The 22,063-nt window shown below is 47.8% G+C and overlaps 1 protein-coding gene across 5 annotated transcripts in view; it reads right to left on the reverse strand.

The window, feature by feature from the left end:
- CREB3L1 (cAMP responsive element binding protein 3 like 1) overlaps positions 1-22,063 on the reverse strand; it is a 63,477-nt gene that overhangs the window by 36,405 nt on the left and 5,009 nt on the right. For 3 of the 5 annotated variants that reach the window (XM_032691234.1, XM_032691233.1, XM_032691228.1), the window contains exon 2: positions 17,609-17,691. In XM_032691234.1, the coding sequence (XP_032547125.1) occupies positions 17,609-17,631 (23 nt within the window). In that variant the 5' untranslated portion in view covers positions 17,632-17,691. Of the gene's footprint in view, positions 1-8,287; positions 8,429-17,608; positions 17,692-22,063 lie in introns of those variants that run through there. The other 2 variants (XM_032691227.1, XM_032691226.1) reach the window with 1 other exon arrangement.

Genomic DNA, 22,063 nt, shown 5'->3' on the forward strand with positions numbered 1-22,063 from the left:
ACATTTGCTTGGAAAGAAGAGCCAGATTTCCAGCACTCCCCGAGCAAAGAGCTCCCAGATCGAAAGACTGAAAAGTCTTTGAAAGAAACCTTCCATCAACAGTCTTTACAAATGTCAGAGCTGGTTTCCTCCTCCCTGAGCTGCCTGGCTTGCAGTTCCTCCCCCAGGGCAGCAGTGAGCTCAGCCAAAAGTACTTGCCCAGCTCCTTCCTTCAACTGTCATGAGTTTACTGGACTAATTTAACATTAAGCTGTCATGACATGCAAAAATTAACTACTGAGGCTCTAGACCTGGGTCCTCTTTGTCATCCTGGTCTCCCTCTGCCTCAGCTACCTCTTCTTGAGGGGAAAGCTCTTCTCACAGGAGTGAGAGGACTGCAAATATTGCAGACACAGGAGCAGGTTCTCATGGTAGACTCCCTGCACCTCGAACAGCAGAGATGTGTTATTTTTGATCTGCAGTGCTTCCCTCTGGATGTGCCCTGCCATCAAGAGGAGAAGCCATGACACTGGCGGGGAGCTCAGCATGGGGGAAGTTGTTTGGACATCAGAGAAAGCTCACCTGCAGGAGGGATGCTGACAATCCAATATGACTGTCCAAAACCAATGTAGTATCCAGCTCCCTCCTCTGTAAAATGCTTGATGCCAGGCCCAAGTTGTAGTTCTCCTCCAGCCTCCCAAGGGAGCCCTGACATTCCAGTTGCAGGGGAACTCCTGACACAGATTGCTGAGCTGAAGGTGTTATGTTTTGCATCTATTCTAGGAAAAATGCTAACTGCATTTTGAGCAGGCTTTGCTAATCGGGTCAGCCAGACTGACCTAAGCAAACATTTTTCCTAATCAAGACAAAGTCACAGTGTAAAGAAGCCAAAAGAAACTTTTCTGAGGTAGTCAGGAGTAAATTTCCTCTGGAACAGGATGGACCATGATCGTAACGAATGACCTCACATAAGCCATCACCTTTGAGTGCTAGAGATGGGACTAATTACCCCAGTACTGTTTTAAATTACATACTAATTTCAGGGAGAATAGCCTTGCACAGTACTGTACAGGGAATTTTTGCAGTCTTAAAAAATGATAAGATAAAATAGGACAAGAAATATAGGAGTGAAACAGTGCGTGGATATGTGCAGTTCCAACCTTCATGAGACCTTGTTCTGGCTAAACGACATGTCAAGATCAGTGTCAAGCATCTATCACTTGGACAGTAACCAAACCAGAGCAGCTCCTCATGATTTCAAAGGCAGATAGCCCTGGAAGCATTTAAGAAAATAAGAGTAAAGGAGATACGCAAAGAAAGAGAAAAGAAGATGGGTAAAGAAGTCAGAAAGGGGGTGAGTGAGAGGATAAGGCTGGAGTGTTCAAGGAACTACAGGAAACGAAAACTTTAAATGGTGTGACCCTACAGGAAAGCAGAAAAAAATTTTTCTTGAGCAGCTGGGAATAAGTTAGATAGCTGTAAACACTGTATGGCAGACATGGGAAGCAACTGGGTTGAAAGACACAGCCTGTCTTTCAGTATGATACCTGCAGTCCCTTGCCACTCTGGCCATGCCCTTGGCTCTTCCCAACCTTTCAGCTATTTCTGCTCTGAGGGACGTTGCGAAACATTCAGGCACCAACCCAAGAAAATACCTAACATCTTACAACACAAGTTGAGCTCCAAAGACAGGAAAAAGTAAGAGAAGGGCTTCATGCAAGCACCCACCCTGTCCTAATGCCATCTTGAAAACACGATTCGTAATTTCAGTCAGAGGATACCAAACATTGCAAGCACAAGAAGTCACCTGCTGCAGCGGGACAGAGACAGTGCCAGCACAGGGCTCAGCTGAGAAACATGGCTTTGGTTCCACCTTTATTATCAGTCCTCATCTCCCATGTGAAGACATGAAGTCCCAGCACTTCAGACGTGTAAAGAGAATACAGACCCCAGCAGAAAATGGGGATTGGTGGGGTTAGTAATCCCAGGACTGAGATTGGCTTGGAAGTGAGGACTAACACACTTGGCTCCTCCAACAGACACTTCTCCTGAAGAACAATGCTGGCCACAATGTTGCCTGTGAAGTGTAGGTGACTGCACTTGACCTTGCAGCACATGCCTGGAATTTCCCCAGGAAATCTCCCAGCCAATGAAACAGCTTTCGGCCATTTCTTAGGCACAGCTCCATTGCAGGTGCCCTATCTGCTTCCCTGTAACTCTGCAGCAAGGAGAGTCACCAAATGGCTTTTGTGAACCATCTGGTTTCTTGCAGTGGACTGCACAACAGTACAAGGACACACAGGCTTTAGTGGGTTGATTCATCCCTTCCTTGGAATGCATTGGTACAAGCTGGTCTCGAGAATCATATCTTTGTATCAAGCACAACCCTGTCTGTGGTTGTGAAAAGAGGACCTGCCATGTGGACAAAGACAACTCCGGAGAGTTAAGCCTCTTTCTTTGCTTCCTTTAACACTGAGAATTCTTTAAATAGGAAACAAGTAATTACCAAATGCTAATTAAATACTACAGTCTTAAAACCTACAGGGAAGTACTGACAAAAAAAGGAGCAAGCACAGGAGTAGATCTTTCTCAGAGGAAATATAGGAGTGTATCACAGAGGTGTCAGCCTGGCTTTATTTTGAACAGTGCAGCTACACCTGTGGCTATGAAATCCCTACTTCTAAATTCCCCTTTAAGTGGCTGCTTCAGAAAAACGCTTTTCTTTCCCAGTTTCCTTCTCTATACCAGAGACAGCTCCATTGCAGGCTTCAGCAAGACCAGTGCAGCACCAGATGGGACCAGCACAGCACTGGATGAGACCAGCGCAGCATGGGATGGGACCAGTGCAGTACCGGATGAGCTCCCAGGCAGCAGAAGACACTTTGCATTGATGAACCCAACACATCTCATGGGATTCAAAAGCTGCAGACCCACCATGCTTAGGCATTTGTACTGGTACAGGAGGAGGTTCAATGGGTTTTCTCAGAGGTTTTCTGCAGTCTCATCTGTATGAATGAGGCCTCAGGTTTCCTCCTCTCTGAAAGGGGTGGTGGCACTGAATGGCTGCCAGGGGATGGGGATCACCTGGCAGACATGGTCTGAGCAATACAGCATCTCCCAGCTGGTACTCCTGACACCCTTCCTCAGTGGGAGTGGACTGTATGCACAGATGTACTTCCACCTCCTGCCAAATGCTCCCTTTGTTTACTCTCCAAGCACTTCACCAAAGTCCTTCCTGTTTCTCCCCACTAAGACTGATGGCTCTGGCTCCACTGTTTAACCCTCTTTTGGACACATGCCTTCCTGCAGTCCTGCTCTGAGTTGCAACCTCCTGGCTCTGGCCTACCAGCACAGTCAAAGGGTTCTCCCACTTTGGCTGAGCGTGTAGGACAGTGGATTCCAGCACGTGCAGGCCGTTGTCCAACAGATGAATGTTTTATTTTGGAAGACTATCCCAAATATTTATCATTTTCCTGGCAGGTAGGACACATGAATGATCCACAGTCTCTGGAGAAAGTATTGACCTAGTCTTCCAAATGAAATTCAAGTCTCTCCCTCTCTTCATTACCAAAATGGAAACATGTTTACTGGTGGTGACCCTGCGGTGATGATGCTCAGAGACCCATGGACTGCTGTGTACAGTTCTGGTTTCATCCTGCTGCTAGCAATTCTGCAGGCCTAAGTCCCACCATGAGACAGTAAGGAGCAGCAGGGACATGAAGTGGAGGAACCACAAGATGGATCCAAAGAGACTAATGAAATAGGAAGATCTGGGAACTATTATTTTAGGATTCATCTCCATCAGGCCAGGTTTGATGGCCCCACCAAATCTCTCTGTATCTATGCTCCAGATCCTCCAGGAATCTAACTGACCAGTTCCAAGCAAAATTTAAAGAAAACAGCCTTTCCATTCCCAGTACTTGGCTAACTAACCACAGGTGTGTTACTGAATAAATTTTACAAGGCATAGGAACAGAGGGCCAAAATGCTTGCTGCATGTGTCCCCATGAGAGACTACCATCAGTTCCAGAGAGCCAGCCTCCCATTACAGCAGAGCTACCGTGTCTAGCAACTGGAAGGGCTAAGAAGTGGGTGATCAAATCTGCCTGAGTTCTTTGTCCTCAGTGTGCACCAAGATGGTGAGGAGCATACAGAGCATGAAACTCACTCAGACCAAAGGTCAGTCCAAGACCTAAGCACCACTTAAGCGCTATTTATGTCCCTGTAGTATTCATAAGAGGAATAGAAGTGTGTACAGGCTTCTTATAAGAGTGGCAGTCATCCATGGTGAAATAGCCTCTCTTCATCTTCAGAGGAAGATTCCCTTATGAGTTGCACCAGCACTGCTCTCAGCCTGCTCACTACATACAGTCCTGCCACTTTCCTTTCTGCAGGCTGGGTCAATATTGAAGGAAAGAGCATACAGTAAGCACAACAACCAGTTTGCACTCAAGGAGCAAACCCACAGAGACAAGCAGTTCTTCTCCTATTCTGCTGTCCCCCCATAGGCTCCAGAAAATGCCACTTGTCACATTGCTTGGTCATATAGGATAACACACTGAAAGAGCATGTTACTGTGCATTCCCCAGAGGTAGTGGGTTAGCACTCCTCAGACAGCCTGAACTGCCATTCTGCAGCTTCTAACAGTGGAGACCTCAGCTAGCATGCAGGCTATTTTCTTGTCTTGATGTCTTTCTTTTAGAAGGAGGTAAAGTATATGCTTCGAAAAGCGTAGAGTCAAAATAAAGCTGTGTTTACATAAATATCTAAAGTCATCTTTGAAGGTGTTTTTTGTACTATAAAACACAGAAACAGAGGGAAGAAACAAACCCACTGGGGTACTGGGTTAAAAAGAAACACGTGACTCCTGTTTGGCTGCTTTATTCTGGCTTCGTTCTGACACCAGAGTGCCACAAACCTAGTGAAGCACAGTGGTGAATCTGACTCAACAGATTAAGTCTTTTGAAGAGTTTCACAGCGCTGATAGGAGCTGAAAGAGAAAGTAAGAGCTCTCTGAGTGCAGCTGTAATAGACTGTAAGCGAATAGATGAGTGCTCTCAGAAATTACCAGAAATGCTGGACTGGGCAGGACACAAACAGGTGAAATTGATAAACAGGCACTGCATGAAGGATTAGCTTCATATGGTAGGTCCTTCTGGTAGACAAAGATGAGCAAAGCTGCCTAAGTTCAAGAGCAGTATGTGGCCTCCTGAGCAAAAGGGGACTGACAGTGCTATTAGCCATCCTATTTAAGTCTGGCTAGCAGAAGCTAAATGAAGAAAGACATTTTGTGTTCCTTGGAGGTTTCCCTTCCAATTACCAAGCAGACACCACTCTCCTTAAGATTTAAAAAAAAAAAACCCAAACCCCATCATATAATCATAACCTCATGCAGGTTGGGTGGGAGCTCAACTTCCTCACCAGTGCAGGTAGGCTTCTGCTAGGTCCTCCTGGAGCTGCCTCTCCTCCAGCTAACAAGTCCAACTCCCTCAGCCACTCCTCACAGGAGAAGTTCTCCAGCCCCCAGTTATCTTTGTGACAATCCCCTTGATGCACTCAGCTTTATTTTTCTGGTACCAGTCAGTCCAAAACCGGACACTGTATTTCAGATACAGTCTTATGATTGTCAAGAAAAGAGGGATAATCACTTCCCTCTGTCTATCTACCATTGCCCTCCTGCTCCCAGCTGCCTTTGCTACCAGGGCACAGCAGTGCCCCATGACCCCTGGTGGGTCAGTACACCCATCCATCCCAAAGGCAGGAATTGGGATTTGTCCTTGCTGAGTTTCATGAGGTTTCTGCCAACCTATTCCTACAAACTGGATAGGTCTCTCTGAAGCAGCCCCCACACTTATTTTTTTTTTCTGCTGCAAGCACACAGACCTTTTTGAAGATACATCTACAGATGTGCCTTCATTAATTCTTTGTCACAACTTTAGATGAACAATACAGAGAACCATTTTTTAAAGACCAAGATGACTCATTAGGAGTGCCAAGACTGACAAAAGAGGAGTAGTTTAGAGACATGTAATTCTTTCTGAAAAGGAGCACAGCCTCTGCAGTAATATTCATCCATCTTCTCTTTCTGCTTCCTTTCTGAACAAAGGAAATCATCCTCAGGAAAAGTTTCACAATTTATGGCCAAAAGTCCTGGCCTGCTTTAAGAGAAATGTCTGCTGAACAACATATAGAAAAGTTTGCCCATCGTTGAAGCAAAGGCACTGGTAACTTTGTGGGCTATTGTGCAGTGATGCTTTGCACAGTTCTATGTAAAAAGAACTTCTCCACACATCTCAAGATCCCAGGAGATTTGCTGGATTTAGTAAGAAAATCTAAGTGTATTCCTTCCCCCACCCTCACCCCGTTGTCATGCAGAGTGAGAACAAAGAGGGCGATGTATTATATTTTGGTTCTTGTATCACCAACAGATTTGGTAGGCGAGAAGTGGCTACAGAATCTCTTATATTTATCATCTGCAGCAAGTTCAGCTTGACTCTTGCACTCCAGCAGAAGTTTGTGGTGCTGGCAGTTGGGAAAAAAAATCCACACACACACACAAAAAAAATTTTAAAAAAATTCATTCTACTGTCAGCTGAGCACAACGATGCCTGAGTCACTGCAATCTAGTTAAGGAGAAGACAAGGGCAAGCTACTTCCAGAAGCAGCTCTCCAAGCAGAAAGGCTATTTAAATGAGGCGGGACAGACCCAACCTGCCCACGGCCACCACACACTTTAAACACACTGTCCTGGCAGGTGGCACCAGATGGCACTCTTACACAAAACCTTCTTTTTCACAGGGTCTGCTTGCAGGCAGAAGTTGTGTTTAACTATAAAGAGGTACCACCTATACTGGTTAGGGGTTCCCTGACTTCTGACTGCAGCCCATGTTACAGCTGGGTAAAAGGGCTGGTGCCAATACATACTATTTTCATTTCAGTAAGGGAATAAATGGTCTTGCCATAAAGCACTTCTTATCAGCATAGCTTCATCCACACTGGATGTATGTGCAATTAGGGAAAGCACAAGACTCCTAATGAGAGGTCTCTCAGATATAAGAAGGCAAGGCCTTGCAGTGCGAGCGAGCACTCGGTCTTGGGATGATGTGCCATTGGAAGGTCTGCCTGAACGCACCAGGACTCTGCTGCGTCCCACAGAGCCCAATGGAGTCAGTCCTTGAGGCAGAATGGTATCTTGGAAATTAGGAGCTGGCGAGATTTCTGAGAGATGGAGCTGCCTACATAATCTCTTTCCCAGATCCAGTGTGCCTCTGCACACCAAGTGCAGTGCATTTAACATTTATGCAAATTCTGCATCTCTACTCTCTCCTTCACAAAGGAGGCAGCAAAAAAGGTTTTAGATATTTTTTGCGTAGGAAAGCAGGAGTAGATTCATCAGTGGATTCATCCTCTCCCTGTCCTCTGTTCCTATTGCAAGGAGTCCCCACAGTGCTACATTGGGAATGTGGGAGGTGCCAGTATTGTGACAGGGGAGTTACAAGCCATAGCTCAGATCTCTCTGTCCAGGGCAGGCACAGTCCCACGGCTGCAGCCGCTGAGAGGCCAGTGGAATCCCTGCATGCCCAGGATGATGCCTTCCCTCTAAACCACCTCTAGGGTGGGGCCCTTGCCCCTTCTGCCTCATGGCTGAGTGCTGCCTGGCAGAGGGGCTGCAGGATCCGCAGCACAAACTCCCACAGAAAGCTCGGGCTGTGCAGCGAAGAGCCTGTGCACGCTGCTCAGGGAGAGCCGCTGGACTGAGGACTTGCCTGACTCTTGGGAGAGGCTGGACGGTTTCCCTAGAGGTGAACAATGCCCCTTTGGTTTCTTGAGACTGGCAACACATTTTCCTCCCAAGTCACTCTTCCCTCTCACCCTTCTCTCCAAAGTAAATCAGCCCAGCCTTAACGCCAAGCAGGAGATGCTTCATCTCCCAAATGTCACTCTGAGGAAAAGTTACAGTCAAAGAAGAGCAGAGGCGCTGAGCTCAAAGCTCTCCCGACGGCACCCGGCCGTGCCTCCGGTGCTGCCCGAGCCGACCCAAGGCAGGTTGTACACGCTCCGCCTGGCACCGCACGCTTCTCCCCAGCCATTAGGCTCAAAAACCCGCAGTGTAGAAAAAAAATGGGATTCCCCGGTGGGGTCTCCCCGGGCGAAGGGGGTCCAGGGGAGCACTCGGGTACCTGCAGCCCCGGACACCCCGCATCCAGGGCCAGGACCCCGTGGCAGGCGGGGCGAGCCCGGCGGCACGTCTCGTCCCCGCTGCCGGGGCCGGCCCGCCGGGGCGGGGGTGCTGCCGGCGGTCCCTTACCACATTGCTGAGGAAGTCCGCCTCGCTGAAGTCGCTGAAGTCGAGGAAGCCGGTGCCGGCGGCGGGGAAGAGCCGCTCGGCAGGGAAGGGCTCCAGGATACTGTCCATGGTGCCCGCGGCGCGGGGGCTCGGCCGCCCCCCGCGCTCGGCCGCCCGGGCTCACTGCGGCCGCACGGTCCCGCCCGCCCCCCGGCGGCGGCGGCCCATGGGCGGCGGGCGCGGGGCAGCGACCCGCCAGCCGGGACGGGAGCGGAGCGGCGAGCGATGCCGCTCGGGGCGGCTGTCAGTGCCCCGCTGCCGAGGGGCCGGCCGCGGCCCGCCCCTGCCGCGCTCCGGGAGCCGCCGGGGCGGGACTTCCCTCGCAGACACCCCCCGAGGCAGCGCCCCCGCCTCCCGGGCAGCCCCCGCACCGCCGGGAAGCGAAGCCCGCGGCTTCCTGGAGCTCCTCGGGGCGCCCGCGTCCCTCCCGGGACGGCGTAGGGACCCGAGGGCGCTGCTGGTCCCTGGCAGAGCCGTGTCAGTTCGACGAACTGAACAAACCCTCCTTTCAGCAGCCGACCGGCCGCTCCTCTGCATCCCTTGGAGAGCAGCGCCGGGAAAGATGGGCATTCCGCGGGGTCGGGGCCCGAAAGGCAGCCGGCAGGGAGGTCTCCTTGCCTCCGCTCCCCTTAGCGGGCTTGCAGGTAGTCCTGGCTGTAGCAGCCCATGTGGCTGCTCTGTAATTAAAGTTGGGCACCATTAAAGAGCTTCCGGAAGATTATATGGTTTCAGATAAATAGGATTATGGATCCCTGTCCTCTCTGATCATTACTCCAACCAACACTCAGGAAAACCACTTATAATAATCCTTTTGAAGAAGCCCTGATGTTTTATTAATCTCTCCCTGTGTTCATGGCCCCAAAGAGAATGGACTGGAGTTCCAGCTCCCAGCAGAGGCTTTTCTTGGTCACAGTCATATGGAGAAAAAAAACCAAACACACTTGTGCATCTCTCCAGGAGGGAACCTGCCTGAAAGTTGCCAGCAGTGAGGGTCCTGGTAGAGAAGTGCTGATTTGAGGCTGGCTGGAGCCTGTGCTTGAACCAGACACTGGGTTTTCATCCATCCAGGCTCTTCCTCCACATTCCCCATGGATGTCAAGACTAACAGCACAACCCAAGGTGCTCCTTGGCTACTCATTGCACAAGCAGCTGCATCCTGCACACAAAAGCCTTTATACTTGCACACACAATGGACTCTTTCAGTTACATTTACTTTTACCTTATGTTTCAGTCAAGTGTAAAGAGCCTTTGGGTAAAAGGTCAGAGACATAAATTCAGCCAGGATGGAGTTGTGCTGAGAAAATAATGCTGTTCCTCCTTCCTTAATGGTAAAGAAACCTCTTTGTCAGCGTGGATGCCAGTGGGTTTAAAGAGCAGAACACAAAAACCTTTGCCACTGTAATATAAGGAGAAGAAATATGTCCAGACCCTTCAGCAAGAACCAAACCCATCTCCAAGGAAGAGGAATGATGTCTTTCCTTTAACATCCCAGTCAGCAGGGTTCTCAGCTGCGAGGGGTAGAGAGACAAAGCCCTGCCCTAGCAATGGAGTGACAGCCCAGGGTCATGGAGCATGGGCAGAGCCACAGCAGGTGCAGCTTCACCTCCCACCACTAACCAAACACGGATATTGCTTCTCGAGCTGCAAGGACTCACTGGTGAAACCAAGAGTTTCTGGTTCAGTGCCTTGACCAAGCTAACACAAGGAAGCCTCTTCTCAGGACACATGCTGTATTTATCCTCAGGCTGAGGAAGCTCAGACCATATCAGCGAGAGTTTGCACAGCATGGGTGGCAGTGTCATCAGAAAAGGTCAAGCAAAGTAAACCTCACTTGTTTGTCTGTGCTCTGAAGGGAAAATGCTTTGGCACATTCAGACAGGGATTGTGAAATCCATTCTGAAGATTAAAATGAAACCCTGCTTCTATTCAATACTTTTAGTACCGAGCATAACTGCCCAGATGCAGCACCTCTGCCTATCACTGCTGCACCTCTGCAGGCAAGGAAGAATCATAATGAATCTCCCATTTCCCTATTGCTCTGTCCCATCTTGGAGAGCTCTGACAGGGACCCACATCCCTAGCACTTTTGTAGGGCTTTGAAACAGACACTGCCCATGTCAGACACGAGTGCAGTTCATTAAAGGCAATGCAAATGTTACCTCGGTAGTCAGAGAGTGTTGCTGCTGACCCCCTGGAGCCAAAAAGGAGAGGTATTTCTGCAGGCAAGCAGTTTTGTGCTCCAGAAGAGACCTGGGGACAGATAAACCGTTGATGGGTGAGGGGAGGTGATCACAATTCAGAAAAACTCAGACATGCTGCTGCAGCTGGCTGTGAGTGTCCACAGTGACGGGGAAAAGGACAGGCTGAGCGGCACTGTTGCAGCAGAGGCTTGGCAACTGTAGTACTTCCGACACTTGAACAGGGTTAACAGCATCTCATGGCTGTGAAGAAGGCAAAATGCCATGTGTGGATACAGATGCAGGAATCCTCCTACAAAACCTTTAGGATGTGAATTTCCCCTTCCACTCTGCAAAAGACCAGTGCAGGATGTGGTGTGAGCCAAGATACCATGTCTCTCTGAGGTGCCACTCCTCGGGCAAGATGGGGCCTAACTGGGCCGGGTCCAGAGAAGGGCAGTGGCATTGATGGGAGAAAAAGTGAACCCCAAAAAAGGACTGAGGGAATTGGGCTGCTTTGGTCTAAACAGACGATTTTCATGCCAATAGTCTTTAGGCATTCAAAGAGCTGCAGGAAATAGGAAGGCAAGAAATACTCTCTATTGCCACACTGGAAGGGACAAATGGTAACAGGTGAGTGCCCGGGAAGTGGCAGTGTTACCCTCACCAGAGCATCTTTAAAAGCAGGTTCTGCAGCCATCTCTTGGGACACAGGTATGGTGGATCAGGAACCAACCTTGGGGCATGGCCTGAATGACATGATGATTCAAATTCCTTTTCAGCTCCATTTTCTCTGAATTTTTACTTAGATTTACTTGTAATCTGATTATAGCAGAAGACTGAAATAGCAACCAAATATGTTCGGATCGAACAAGTCACACTGACAACAGTAAGCCTTCCCAGCCTCAAAACATTTGATACTGCAAATGCACATGTACGACCAAGATCGCTTTATCACTGCTGAGAAGCAAATCATCATCCCAATTATCATAAGAAAGAGATCCCACTCTCCTGTGCTCTGTCCTGCCTGGTCCTGCTCCCACAGCCTGCCTTTATGCCTATGGAGAGAGAATCACAAGTCCCTCATCACACCACTTTGCATTTGCTTTGCCTTCACCCTGCACCATTGTGAGCAAGACATGCAAGACAAGGTAAGCAGTCCCTGGGCTTGAACACATGGACAGCAATCCAGGCCATTCTGTAGCCTGTCAAGTTGAAGCTTTTGGCTTCCCCACACCAGACTGTGCCAGGAGATTTCACAGACTCTTGAGGATGAGTGTTTCTTGAGGAATGTAGGGTGAGATGTTGGTGATTTTTAGTCTGTGGCATGCAGGCTCTGTTGTTACGGGACGGGTCATCTGCCTGGTGATTGCAGCCTGGACAGCTGGTATGGGAATGATTCATGCTGTTAGAACAGCTTGCTCTGGGGGTCAGGCTGGCTCCTCTGGACTCCCACCACAGCCAAGCTTCTACTTCAAGTCTGGCGAAAGATACCATTTCTCCTGTTTATTTTTCTGGTGTTGGTGTTCATATGGATGGAATATCTGGTTTCTGACACAAGCTGTCTTCCTAGCCACAAAGGCTTTCTGAAGCCATGCAGGTTCCATACTTTGGCCCTTCAGCAGCTCTTTGTAACAGTTCTGCCTTTATTTCACTTTGTCTTTTCTCTGGATTTGATTATTTCATCATATATTGCTTTGGTGTGGTTTTGTCACTGTTTCGTGCAACACAGACAGAGGGAGCAACTGCTGCGTTGTAGGTCCCCTCTGCTTGTGAAGGCCCACTGAGAGCAAGGTGAGGATGGAAATGGGACTTTCATCCTAGTTTGAAGATGCAGCACTGCAGTCCCCAGACAGGCTCTTAGGAGTCAGATCATGTGAGATGACGCAAGCAGTTACATATCCAGCCCTTGGGCTGTGATTTCTTCTAGGTTTTTATGGGTACAATTAAAAAACCAGGGAAAAGTCAAGATGGGAGGAGGGATACAGCAAAATATCCTCTAGCAAAAGGTAACTTTTGAGGAAGGACTTGTAGTCCCTGAAGCCTTTCTCTGCCCTCTGCTCCACAGCCCCGCCTCATCCAGGATATCTGTCTCCCTTTTGATTTCCTTCCAGTGGCTGGTTTAAACTCTCTCACACACACTTCTCCATCCAGTCACCTTCAGCTGCTTTCCTTCCTCTTCCTGTGTGCTCTCCCAGGCAGGTACCCAGCACACCTGCTCCCACCACCAGTAAGCAGCAGTAGGACAGAGAGGGAACCCAGCATGGAAATCACACCTGTTGCAGCTCCCTGCTAAAACCTGTGAAACCAGAGTGTTCATAAGTCTGCTGCCACAGCTGAAAGAGGGACTGAATTGTATTCTGCCTGTTGCTTTGTGGGCAGCTACACAGAACACCAAATTAAATGTCTGCCTGCAAGCAGACACATTTCTTCAGTGACCACCAAGTACAGGTAGGTGCGAGCCATGCTGGAGCACTGCAGAGAAGTGCAGACACACATGTGTCCATGTGATAAGGAAATATGTACCACAACTTGTGCTTTTCCCCCCCGTCTTGCTTGGGAAGTGGAGGGGAAAGTGAAAAGCATATTAATTGCACATTTGCATAGGGCAAACCATGAATACTATGGTTTCAGTGAGCACCCTAATGCTATGAGGGGAATGAAAGGGAGGCTGCAGAGCTCAGCACTGCAATTATTATTCTTTCTGGGGTGAACTGGGGGCCCTTGAATAGCTCTAAATCAGCCTTGCAAACAAGGAGTGAGTGACAGGCAGGTAAGGGGGGAATGCAAGACCTAAGGGAAAGGAAAGCCTTGAATACAAGACACCAGATCCTACCAATATCCCTCCATGGAACCCCTTTAGTCTCCTGGGAATGTGGCTGAGCTGCCTGTGGCAGGATTAGCTATGTCGGAAAGCAAAGCCCCAAAACAGTAAATGGATACAGTACTATAACATGAGATCTGAAAACTCACCACTTTGAAAGTAACTGATACAGGGGGAAAAATCTCTTTGTAACTCCTTCACTTCTTCATGGCAGAGTAAGAATGGTTCTTTGCCTTGTCACACACAGTCTCCCCTCACTGCTCTACACTTCAGAAAGAGTACAGACTGGCAATCTCCCTGGAGAATCAGATACCTTTCAGGGTGACTGAGGGAATTGTAACTTCAGTATGAGGGCAGTTTGTTAGCATTTGAAGACACTGCAAATTACTCCCCTTCAGGAAGCTCAGGTGAATGGGAAGCTGCAGGACAGCAGAGGAGGGTGGCTTCCTCTTCTTCCCATGCACCACTTTTTATTTACTCTACTTCCAAAAGGGAGCTAGGCAGCCTTCACAGGGCTGGAGACAAGCTGAACAGTCATTCTGAGGGGGCTGTATTGTCTCATTTCTCTTATCCATTTTCTACCACTCAAACCTTTCCCTAGGAAGCATGAAGAGTAGAACTGCACACTGTTTGACTGACTTTCACCCCAAGAAGGTACCTTGCATCAAGGAGTGGGAAGTAGATAGCTTTGGTACTGGAGGAAGCTGAAGAGCTGCTGGAACAGAACCGGATGAGTTGGGGCAAGGAGATGGCAATAGCTTTGCTCTGACACACTGTATGTGCCATATGGAGTCAACTCCAAACCCCCAGTTACCCACATGATGACTACAGGGCACTCTCTGCAGATTTGTGCCACTTGATCCCTCAAGCATGGTGGAGAAGCTGGACACTCACATCTTGGCTACATCCAACAGAATCTGCCTTGGTCAGAACCAAGCAGATCTGGGGCACACAAGTCAGTCAGGGGAATTAAGGGGACAACATACCCTGAACTGTCAAGGGTTAAAAGCAAGGTCTGGATCCACAAGCAGTCCTGCAAAGAGAAAAGCACAACCCAGAATTCAGGCATGTCTCACCCCCGTTCAAATGACATTGTTTCAGTGCCGTCTGCCTCACCCCTCAGTGGTAATTACAGACTTTCACTACAGGGAAAAGAGAAACATGGTGGAGGAAACCTTCATTATAGATATACCCTAGAGAAAAGCAACCCCAGTGTAATGTCTCAGGCACCTTGCCAGGATCAGCCACCAAAGCAAAACACATTTAGGACAAAAATAAAAGAGGGAGAAGTGTTAAGTGATTTGGGAAGATCAGAAGCCCACCAGGTTGGCTGCTGTACAGTGCTGGGTGTGGGGAGCACTTTGGAGGAACTGGAATGCCGCCCTGCTTTTAAGCAGTGTGGTTTGCATTTATATTCTTCCTTCCTTTCTCCTTCTCTGTGTGCTTGTTTTCCCTGATGTCTGCATGTGTCCTTTTGTTACCCCTGGCAGACACCAGTGGGCTTGGAATGGATGGTGTCCCTAGGCTTCCTAGCTTGATGTTCCTCAAAGAGGCAGATAAAGCTATATGTGTTCTCGGCTGACGCCTCTCCCCTTTGCACACCTAACTTAAGATATACACTCAAGAACAGGATTTTTGTATTCAAAGCCAGGGGCTCCTTCTCACCTTGTCTGTATCACAGGGGCACAAAGTTTGAGTTCTCTTAGAAAGGATTCAGGAGCGTTTTTCTTCCCAGTAGGTCATGCATCTGACTCATGCATCTGCCATGACCATTTCCTGTTGCTGTGGTGCACCTATCAGGGTTGGCGATGGCCCGCCCACAGGTGGCTGACACCTCTGGCAAAAAAAATTGTCTCATTTCTGTTGCTTTTTTCCTCATCCCAACTTTTGGTTGGCAAGTGACATAGGCCCAAACTAAGTTGCTCTTTTTGCCCCTGGGCATTCACATGTGTGAAACTGGAAACCACTACCATGACATGGTTAGCTGAGTGTTTGTAGGAGAGCTTAGTGACAAAGTTTTCCTGCAGAGCCCTTTTTTGATGCTGGTGGTAACACCTTGTTCTTGCAGGATCTGGGGTTTGATGCTACATTAGAAAGATACTTCAAACCAATAGGCCTTGACCCCAGGCAGCTACCAGCAGGGATAGGAAAGGACCAGGAGGAGAAAAACATTCAATCAGATTGCTATTAAGATGTGTTTAGGGAACTGGCTGAATTTTAATTGTTCTTTCCTACTCGGTGAGTGAGCACAGGAAAAGATTTACCTTCTGGCCTTTCCATTTGGGCATGTTGACATTTCCAGGCGGCGCTTTCCTCTGATGGAGAGGTTTGACGTCAGGTGGGCTGATTAAAGCCTGCAGTGCCTCTGACTCATTTGGCTACGGCCTGCGCAAGGGGATTTGTAATGTGTCTCTTCTCTTTCTATCACTGGTTTTAAATAAATAAAGCTAAGCTCAATTCACAACTTCAGGAAAGATGCAGCTCGGCTCAGGCTCAAATATGCATTGCCATGGCAACAGGTGCTGTCAGGCACATGCAGAATTGTCACTCTCAGCAGCAAACTCCCCTGCACGGGGCTGGTGCTGGCTGCAGGGAGGCAGGGTGAGGCTGGCACTGTCTACTCCACTTGGAGTAGTGGAGTAGAGCTGCTCTTGGGAGCTGGCCTCGCTGCTCTCCCAGCCTCAGGGGAGTTTACCTGAGCCAGCCAGCTGCCCTCTTACTGATCAACAACCACTTTGGGGGAAGACCTGCTAAGTGGAGTTTGCAGAGCTCCTTGCTTGACCAGCATTTCCAGGCTGAAAAGCCCCTAGTGTGGTTTTTTCAACTTGCAAAAAGGAGGAGAAGAACTTCCTGAATCAACAAGTCTCATACAGCTGCTGCCAAGTGTGGCATGCTCTTCATACACAGATTGAGATGTGAAATAAAGAGATAAAAATTATCAGCTGCCTTCTGGAAGCCCCACTGAGTAAATCCCTCATGCTTGCTAGAGATGCCCAGCAAGGAAATAGAGATGGAGAGAGATGTGGTTTCTGCAGCTGACTGTGGGGTAAACAGATTAGCCAAGGCAAGGCAAGGCAGTAGAGTCCCTGGCTCCTCTGTCCCAGAATACCTGTGTCTCCTTGGCATGCTGAGCAGGTGCTATTGTGTCCTGTAGAGCTTTTGATTAATTAAGAAATTGATTATAGCAGCAGCCCAAAACGTGAAGCGTGAAACGTGGCCAAAGGCAGCAGCACTAAGGAAGAGGCTCTTTGAAGTGCTCAAGAACTCCCTGCCTTGCGGAACTGCACCTGTGCATCTCTAATGTCCACTGATCACAGAGTCATAGAATCATCAAGGTTGGAAGAGACCTTTAAGATCATCAACTCCAACTACCAACCCAGCACTATCACTGCAACCTTAAACTGCTAAACCACATCACCCAGCGCCAGATCCAGACACCTCTTCAATACCTCCAGGCATGGTGATTCCACCACCTCCCGGGGCAATCTATTCCAATAGGTGCCTGACCACCCTAAAAGTGAAAAATTTTTTTTTCTAATATCTAATCTGAATCTCCCCTGTCTCAGCTTAAGGCCATTTCGTCTGGTCCTCTCACTGTGGGTACAGTAGATGAGACAGGCCCCCACCTCACTACAACCTCCTTTCAGGTAGTTGTAGAGAGTCATCCTCATAAGACAGGTTTTCTAGGCCTTTCATGAGCCTTGTTGCCCTTTGCTGGACACACTCCAGCACCTCAATATCCTTTTTAAAGTTAGGGGCCCAGAACTGAACACAGTACTCAAGGTGCAGCCTCACCAGTGCTGAACACAGGGGGATGATCACTTCCCTAGTCCTGCTGGCCACACTATTTCTGATACAGGCCAAGATACCATTGATCTTCCTGGCCACCTGGGCACACTGCTGGCTCATATTTAGCCACCTGTCAAACAGCACCCCCAAGTCCTTTACTGCTGGCCAGCTCTCCAGCCACTCCTCAAGCCTGTAGTGCTGCCTGGGGTTGTTGTGACCCAAGTGCAGAACCTGGCACTTTGCCTTATTGAACGTCATGCAATTGTCAATCACCCATTGATTGAAACTGTCCAGGTCTCTCTGTAGAGCCTTCTTACCCTTGAGCAGATCAACACTCCCACCCAACTTAGTGTCATCTGCAAATTTACTGAGAGTGCACTTGATTCCCACACCCAGGTCATCAATAAATATGTTAAACAGGACTGGTCCCAAAACTGAGTCCTGAGGAACACTGCTAGTGACCGGCTGCCAATTGGGTTTAACTCCACTCACCACAACTCTCTGGGCCCAGCCATTCATCCAGTTTTTTACCCATCGAAGAGTCCACTCATCCAAGCCGCAAGCAGCCAGTTTTTCTAGGAAAAGATATATAAGAGAAATTAGAGGTTCTGGTTTGTGTGGTAAACAGGGCTAACAGTGTTGCCAGATCTTTCTCTCTCCAGGTATCTCAGGACATTTAGCAATTTTCTCAAAGCCTGAGCACCTGAAGTCCTGGGAATGTGAATGAACTCTCACCTCCCCTGCTCTTTTCTTAGGTGACTTCTGATGGTTGCAGGGAACTGGCTGAGAATACAACCCCCTGGCTCCAACACAGGCGGGCAAACCTAAGAAACCATCATTTACTGGTTTCAATCCTGTTATTTTTAGATCACACCGATTGACTGAGCTCTGAATTACAGTTTTTGGTTTGGATTGTGGGTGATCACAATGCACATGGAAAAGTATTTGGGTGCTGTTCCACTGACCTGAGCTGCACCAAGAGGCAGCATATAAACTGTTGGACTTGTGCTGGGGCATGAAGGGGCAGAAAACAATTTAAGCCTAGAATACAGTCTTCTCACATAGATCTCTAAGATCAGGGAAGGGTTTCTAAGTTAATACTCATTTTGTAGGTTTAATGTTTCCCTGTGTCCCAAGTCATACCACAGATGATTTAAAATTAACCTTACCTCCTACAATCACTGTACCTGCCACATTGAGGAAGTTAATAGCATCAGAAGAATTTGAACTTGTGAAATGTTTTTAGGACTGCATTTATTGAGCCACATTTCCAGGACAAATCACTGAAATCTGAGAAATCTAATTTACAACACAAATTCCTTTGTTTTGTGTGTCTTTCCCAACTCAAATTCAAGTCAGAAAGTCCTGGGTTGTGTAGTAACTCTAATCTAGCAGAACTGTGGGTGTAAGAGGGATGAAAAACAATTGCATGAGGTCTCCAGGGCTGGTTTACCATGACTCCAAACCCTAAATTGCTCATCCCTTGAGTGTGGTTTATGACTGCAATGGATCCTGGCAGAGCCGTGTAACCAGCACTTAAATAAAGGGGAGACAGCAAGCCCTCCTGAATCAGTGGCATCTGTTCTGGGAAGGGCTGACCCACAAACAGCCACAGCAAAAAGGTACTGAAACCCACTATCTCCTCCTAGAAAAAGAATTGAAGGTCACAAAGTAAAGACCCCTGCAACCAGCACTGGCCTCTGATTAAAAATAAATCCTTTTGTGCACAGACAGTGGTTTGAGAAGGGAAAATACTGGACTGTGGCGAAACATTGAAGAGTTGATGGCTGGGGAAATCTTGGAGTGGAAACACAAGTGGTATCAATTCAGGTACAGCTCTATATCCCCAGCCATTGGTGTCAATGTACAGGAGTCCTCCCTCCTCTTACACTTAACTTCTTCCACAGTAAAACTCATTTTTATGGTGCTTTTATCTGGGATATTGTGAAAGTAACTCAGTCTTAGGAATGACAGAGATGAAAGTCTGCTTGGTGTCACCAAGCCACCTCTGGAGCCAGGAAAATCATGGTCCTCTGCAAACAGTTGGTGCTTTGCCCCAGTATGACAATTAGCATCATTATTTCCACATGATGGGGGCTGCCACTGTCTCTGCCAGAATGATAAACAAAACAAAGCACTGTGGTGTAGTCCTCCTAGCCCCTGTACTGTACTCTTCAAGGCTAGCAGACAGCAGCGATATTCGGGTATTTACCAGGCTCACTTCTTCATTTAAAACTCACCAGAGGAAATACTGGTGAAATACATTATGTGAATGGCCTACATAACTTACTGCTGTCACTTTTAACCGAGAAGGAACTGCAAACAAAGGAACTGATGTTTATAGGGGTGAAAACATCCTCTGTTATTTCACGGAAAGGAAGGGCATGACTTACATTCCCATAAACCCTTTGGAGAAGACATAAAGTACCTGAAGCAGAGGTTTGAAAATGGAGAACTGTTAAAAAACATCAGCACCCTAAGCTCCAGACCAAACCAGAAATTTTCCTCATGAGCAGGTTAATATATAAATATACATCAAATCTTATCTGTACTTCTGCGGAAGACCATTAAATTTCCAGGAAGTACCCAGTGCCTGCCTGGCACAGACCAAGGGAGACTGTGATCTGAACAGCAGCTCTAATGATCCCAGCACAGAATAACTTGCAGTATGCTACATAAATATTAGTCCTGGTGCCAGCAAGTAGTTTTGCCTGGTCTTTTGCTGCCTGGTCAATCCCATGTAAGCCACTCTTCCCTCACTTCAGGCTGCCATCCTCTCCTTCTTGACCAGATACCCAGTGGATTATTTTTGTCTCAGATCACATAGTCCCAATGGTACAATTACACACTGACCTCAGAGACTTGCTTTTAAAATTACCCTTCTTTAGTAAACCCTGTGTCTAGTGGGTTGGGTGGTTTTCTTATTTTTTATTTTTATATCTAAATGGTTAAATAGTGGGTGTGGTTGGGGAGAGAAGAGAAGAAGAAAGAGAAAGAAGCAGACAGAGCAAACAGTAAGGGAGACAGTTGTGAGGGTCACAAGTGTGCTCAGGAGAGGGAAGGCCATGTGCTCTGGGGAGGAGACACTTGGCTTCCTCTCTTTCCTCAGCAGCATCCTCTTCTGGAAGATCAGTTCTCATTATCACCAAATGTCATTTCACCACAGAGACAGTGGCAGTCCCTCTTCCTTATAGCTACACCTAGGGACTTATTCTTGCAGCCACTACCTAAACCCAGAGACCCAACAAACCAGCATCCTTCAAACCTGGTGTGAAACTTGGGACTTTCCTGTAAACACTCACTGATGCTGAATATTTTCTAAACAGAAGAGAACAGAAAAGCAACTCAGAAGGGCTCTGAAGGTCCTAAATGTGAACAGACCTAGAACATGGATAGGCAATCACAACTGTAGAGATGTGTTCACAGTGAAACACACGTAAGGACAGGTGTCATCTGTCCATATTGCTGCTCAGCTGACAATTCCATCTGAAAACCTTCATACAATGCACAGAAACCTCTTCAGGAGAGATGAACATCTTCTTTGAAGACAAAGAGTCAGAGGAAATAGGACACTGGTCTGTCTTTGCAAGGGAAAAAAAGGGAAGCAACTCACAGTCTGATAGGAGGAACTTCGAATCTACTATAACATCTCACACCCAGGGCGTGCACACTACTTTTTAAGTTTGCTAGACAGTACGGCTTCCCCTCCACATTCTAAATTGCTTTAAAGCCCAGCTGAAATGGTTTTAAAGCTGACTGGAGCCACAGTGAATTGGCTCCAAGGGACACAAGGAGCATTTGCTGACATGGTTGTGAAAGCTGACCTTCTAATAGCCTGCTGCCACCCAGGCAGTGACAGCTCTTCCAGCCACCTTGTGCTCATAATGGTCTCCTTCTTCAGGCGTGCATATCACTTCCACACTGTTCCACATACCTTATCTTCTGTAGCCTTTTCCGCACCCCGGCTGTGTCTCAGTCCTGACAGGGTGGGCTTCCATCATGTCAAACCTCACCAACAAAAAGCCAGGAGTAGTACTTGCAGAAGAGGCTTGCAAACGGTGCCCCGAGCTGCAGGTATTTGAGAAGAAGGCATCTGTCACTCGGGTGAGCGAACCTGAGACCCGGCTCTGAGGGAGTTTGATTGCTTAAGACATCTAAACATCATGAGACAAGAAACGATCTCAGCATTTTTGGTAAAGTCAGTTTTCTAGCTGTTTGGCAGGGGATAGTCCTCTTCCCTTTGTTCTTCCTGCATCTCCCCTTGGGCACAGCATCTTTTCCCCCTCTCCATTTACTACACCTTTATGTTGGGGCTGTTGCACAGCTGGCCTCACCCATGCCTGTAGTAGTTGCATTTTACGGTGAGTGAACTGATTCTTGGTTTGGTGAGGGGTTTTTTTGTCAATTTTGTGAAACGTTTTGAAGCCTGTGAAACTGAAATGGACTTGATACCTGCTGGAAGAGATGACAGGCTGGTTAGCACAGCCATGGCTGGGGCAGAAAGCAGTATCAGAGCTCCAGTTAAGCGATACCTATAAACGCTGTCAAGGGACACAGTGATGATGAACAGGCATCTGACTACTCACCACTTCTCTCATTGGGTTTAAAAAGCTAAATCCATCTACCAACATTTGCTGAATAGAGTTTGTTTCCCTGGTATCAGTCAGCAAGACATTAGTCAAAGTTATTCACCTATATAATAAAAAAATTCAAATTCTAAACTCTGCTATTTTTAATGAGCTCTGGCAAATTTGCCCCCTCTTATAGTCCTGGAGTCAATCAATTAGCAACAGCCTAGGGAGAGGCTTAATTAAGCTCAGATAACACAACAGAGGTTTCCCCCACTTGCCCTGCCTCTATACACATCCTCTGTTACACATCTGGATAAAAGCTTCACTGCAAAGCCTGGAGAGAGCAATTGCTGCAAGCAGAGTGTCTGAGAGCACA

Source organism: Chiroxiphia lanceolata, chromosome 6, assembly GCF_009829145.1.
Source record: "Chiroxiphia lanceolata isolate bChiLan1 chromosome 6, bChiLan1.pri, whole genome shotgun sequence".
In the NCBI taxonomy this organism is placed as follows: Eukaryota; Metazoa; Chordata; class Aves; order Passeriformes; family Pipridae; genus Chiroxiphia; species Chiroxiphia lanceolata.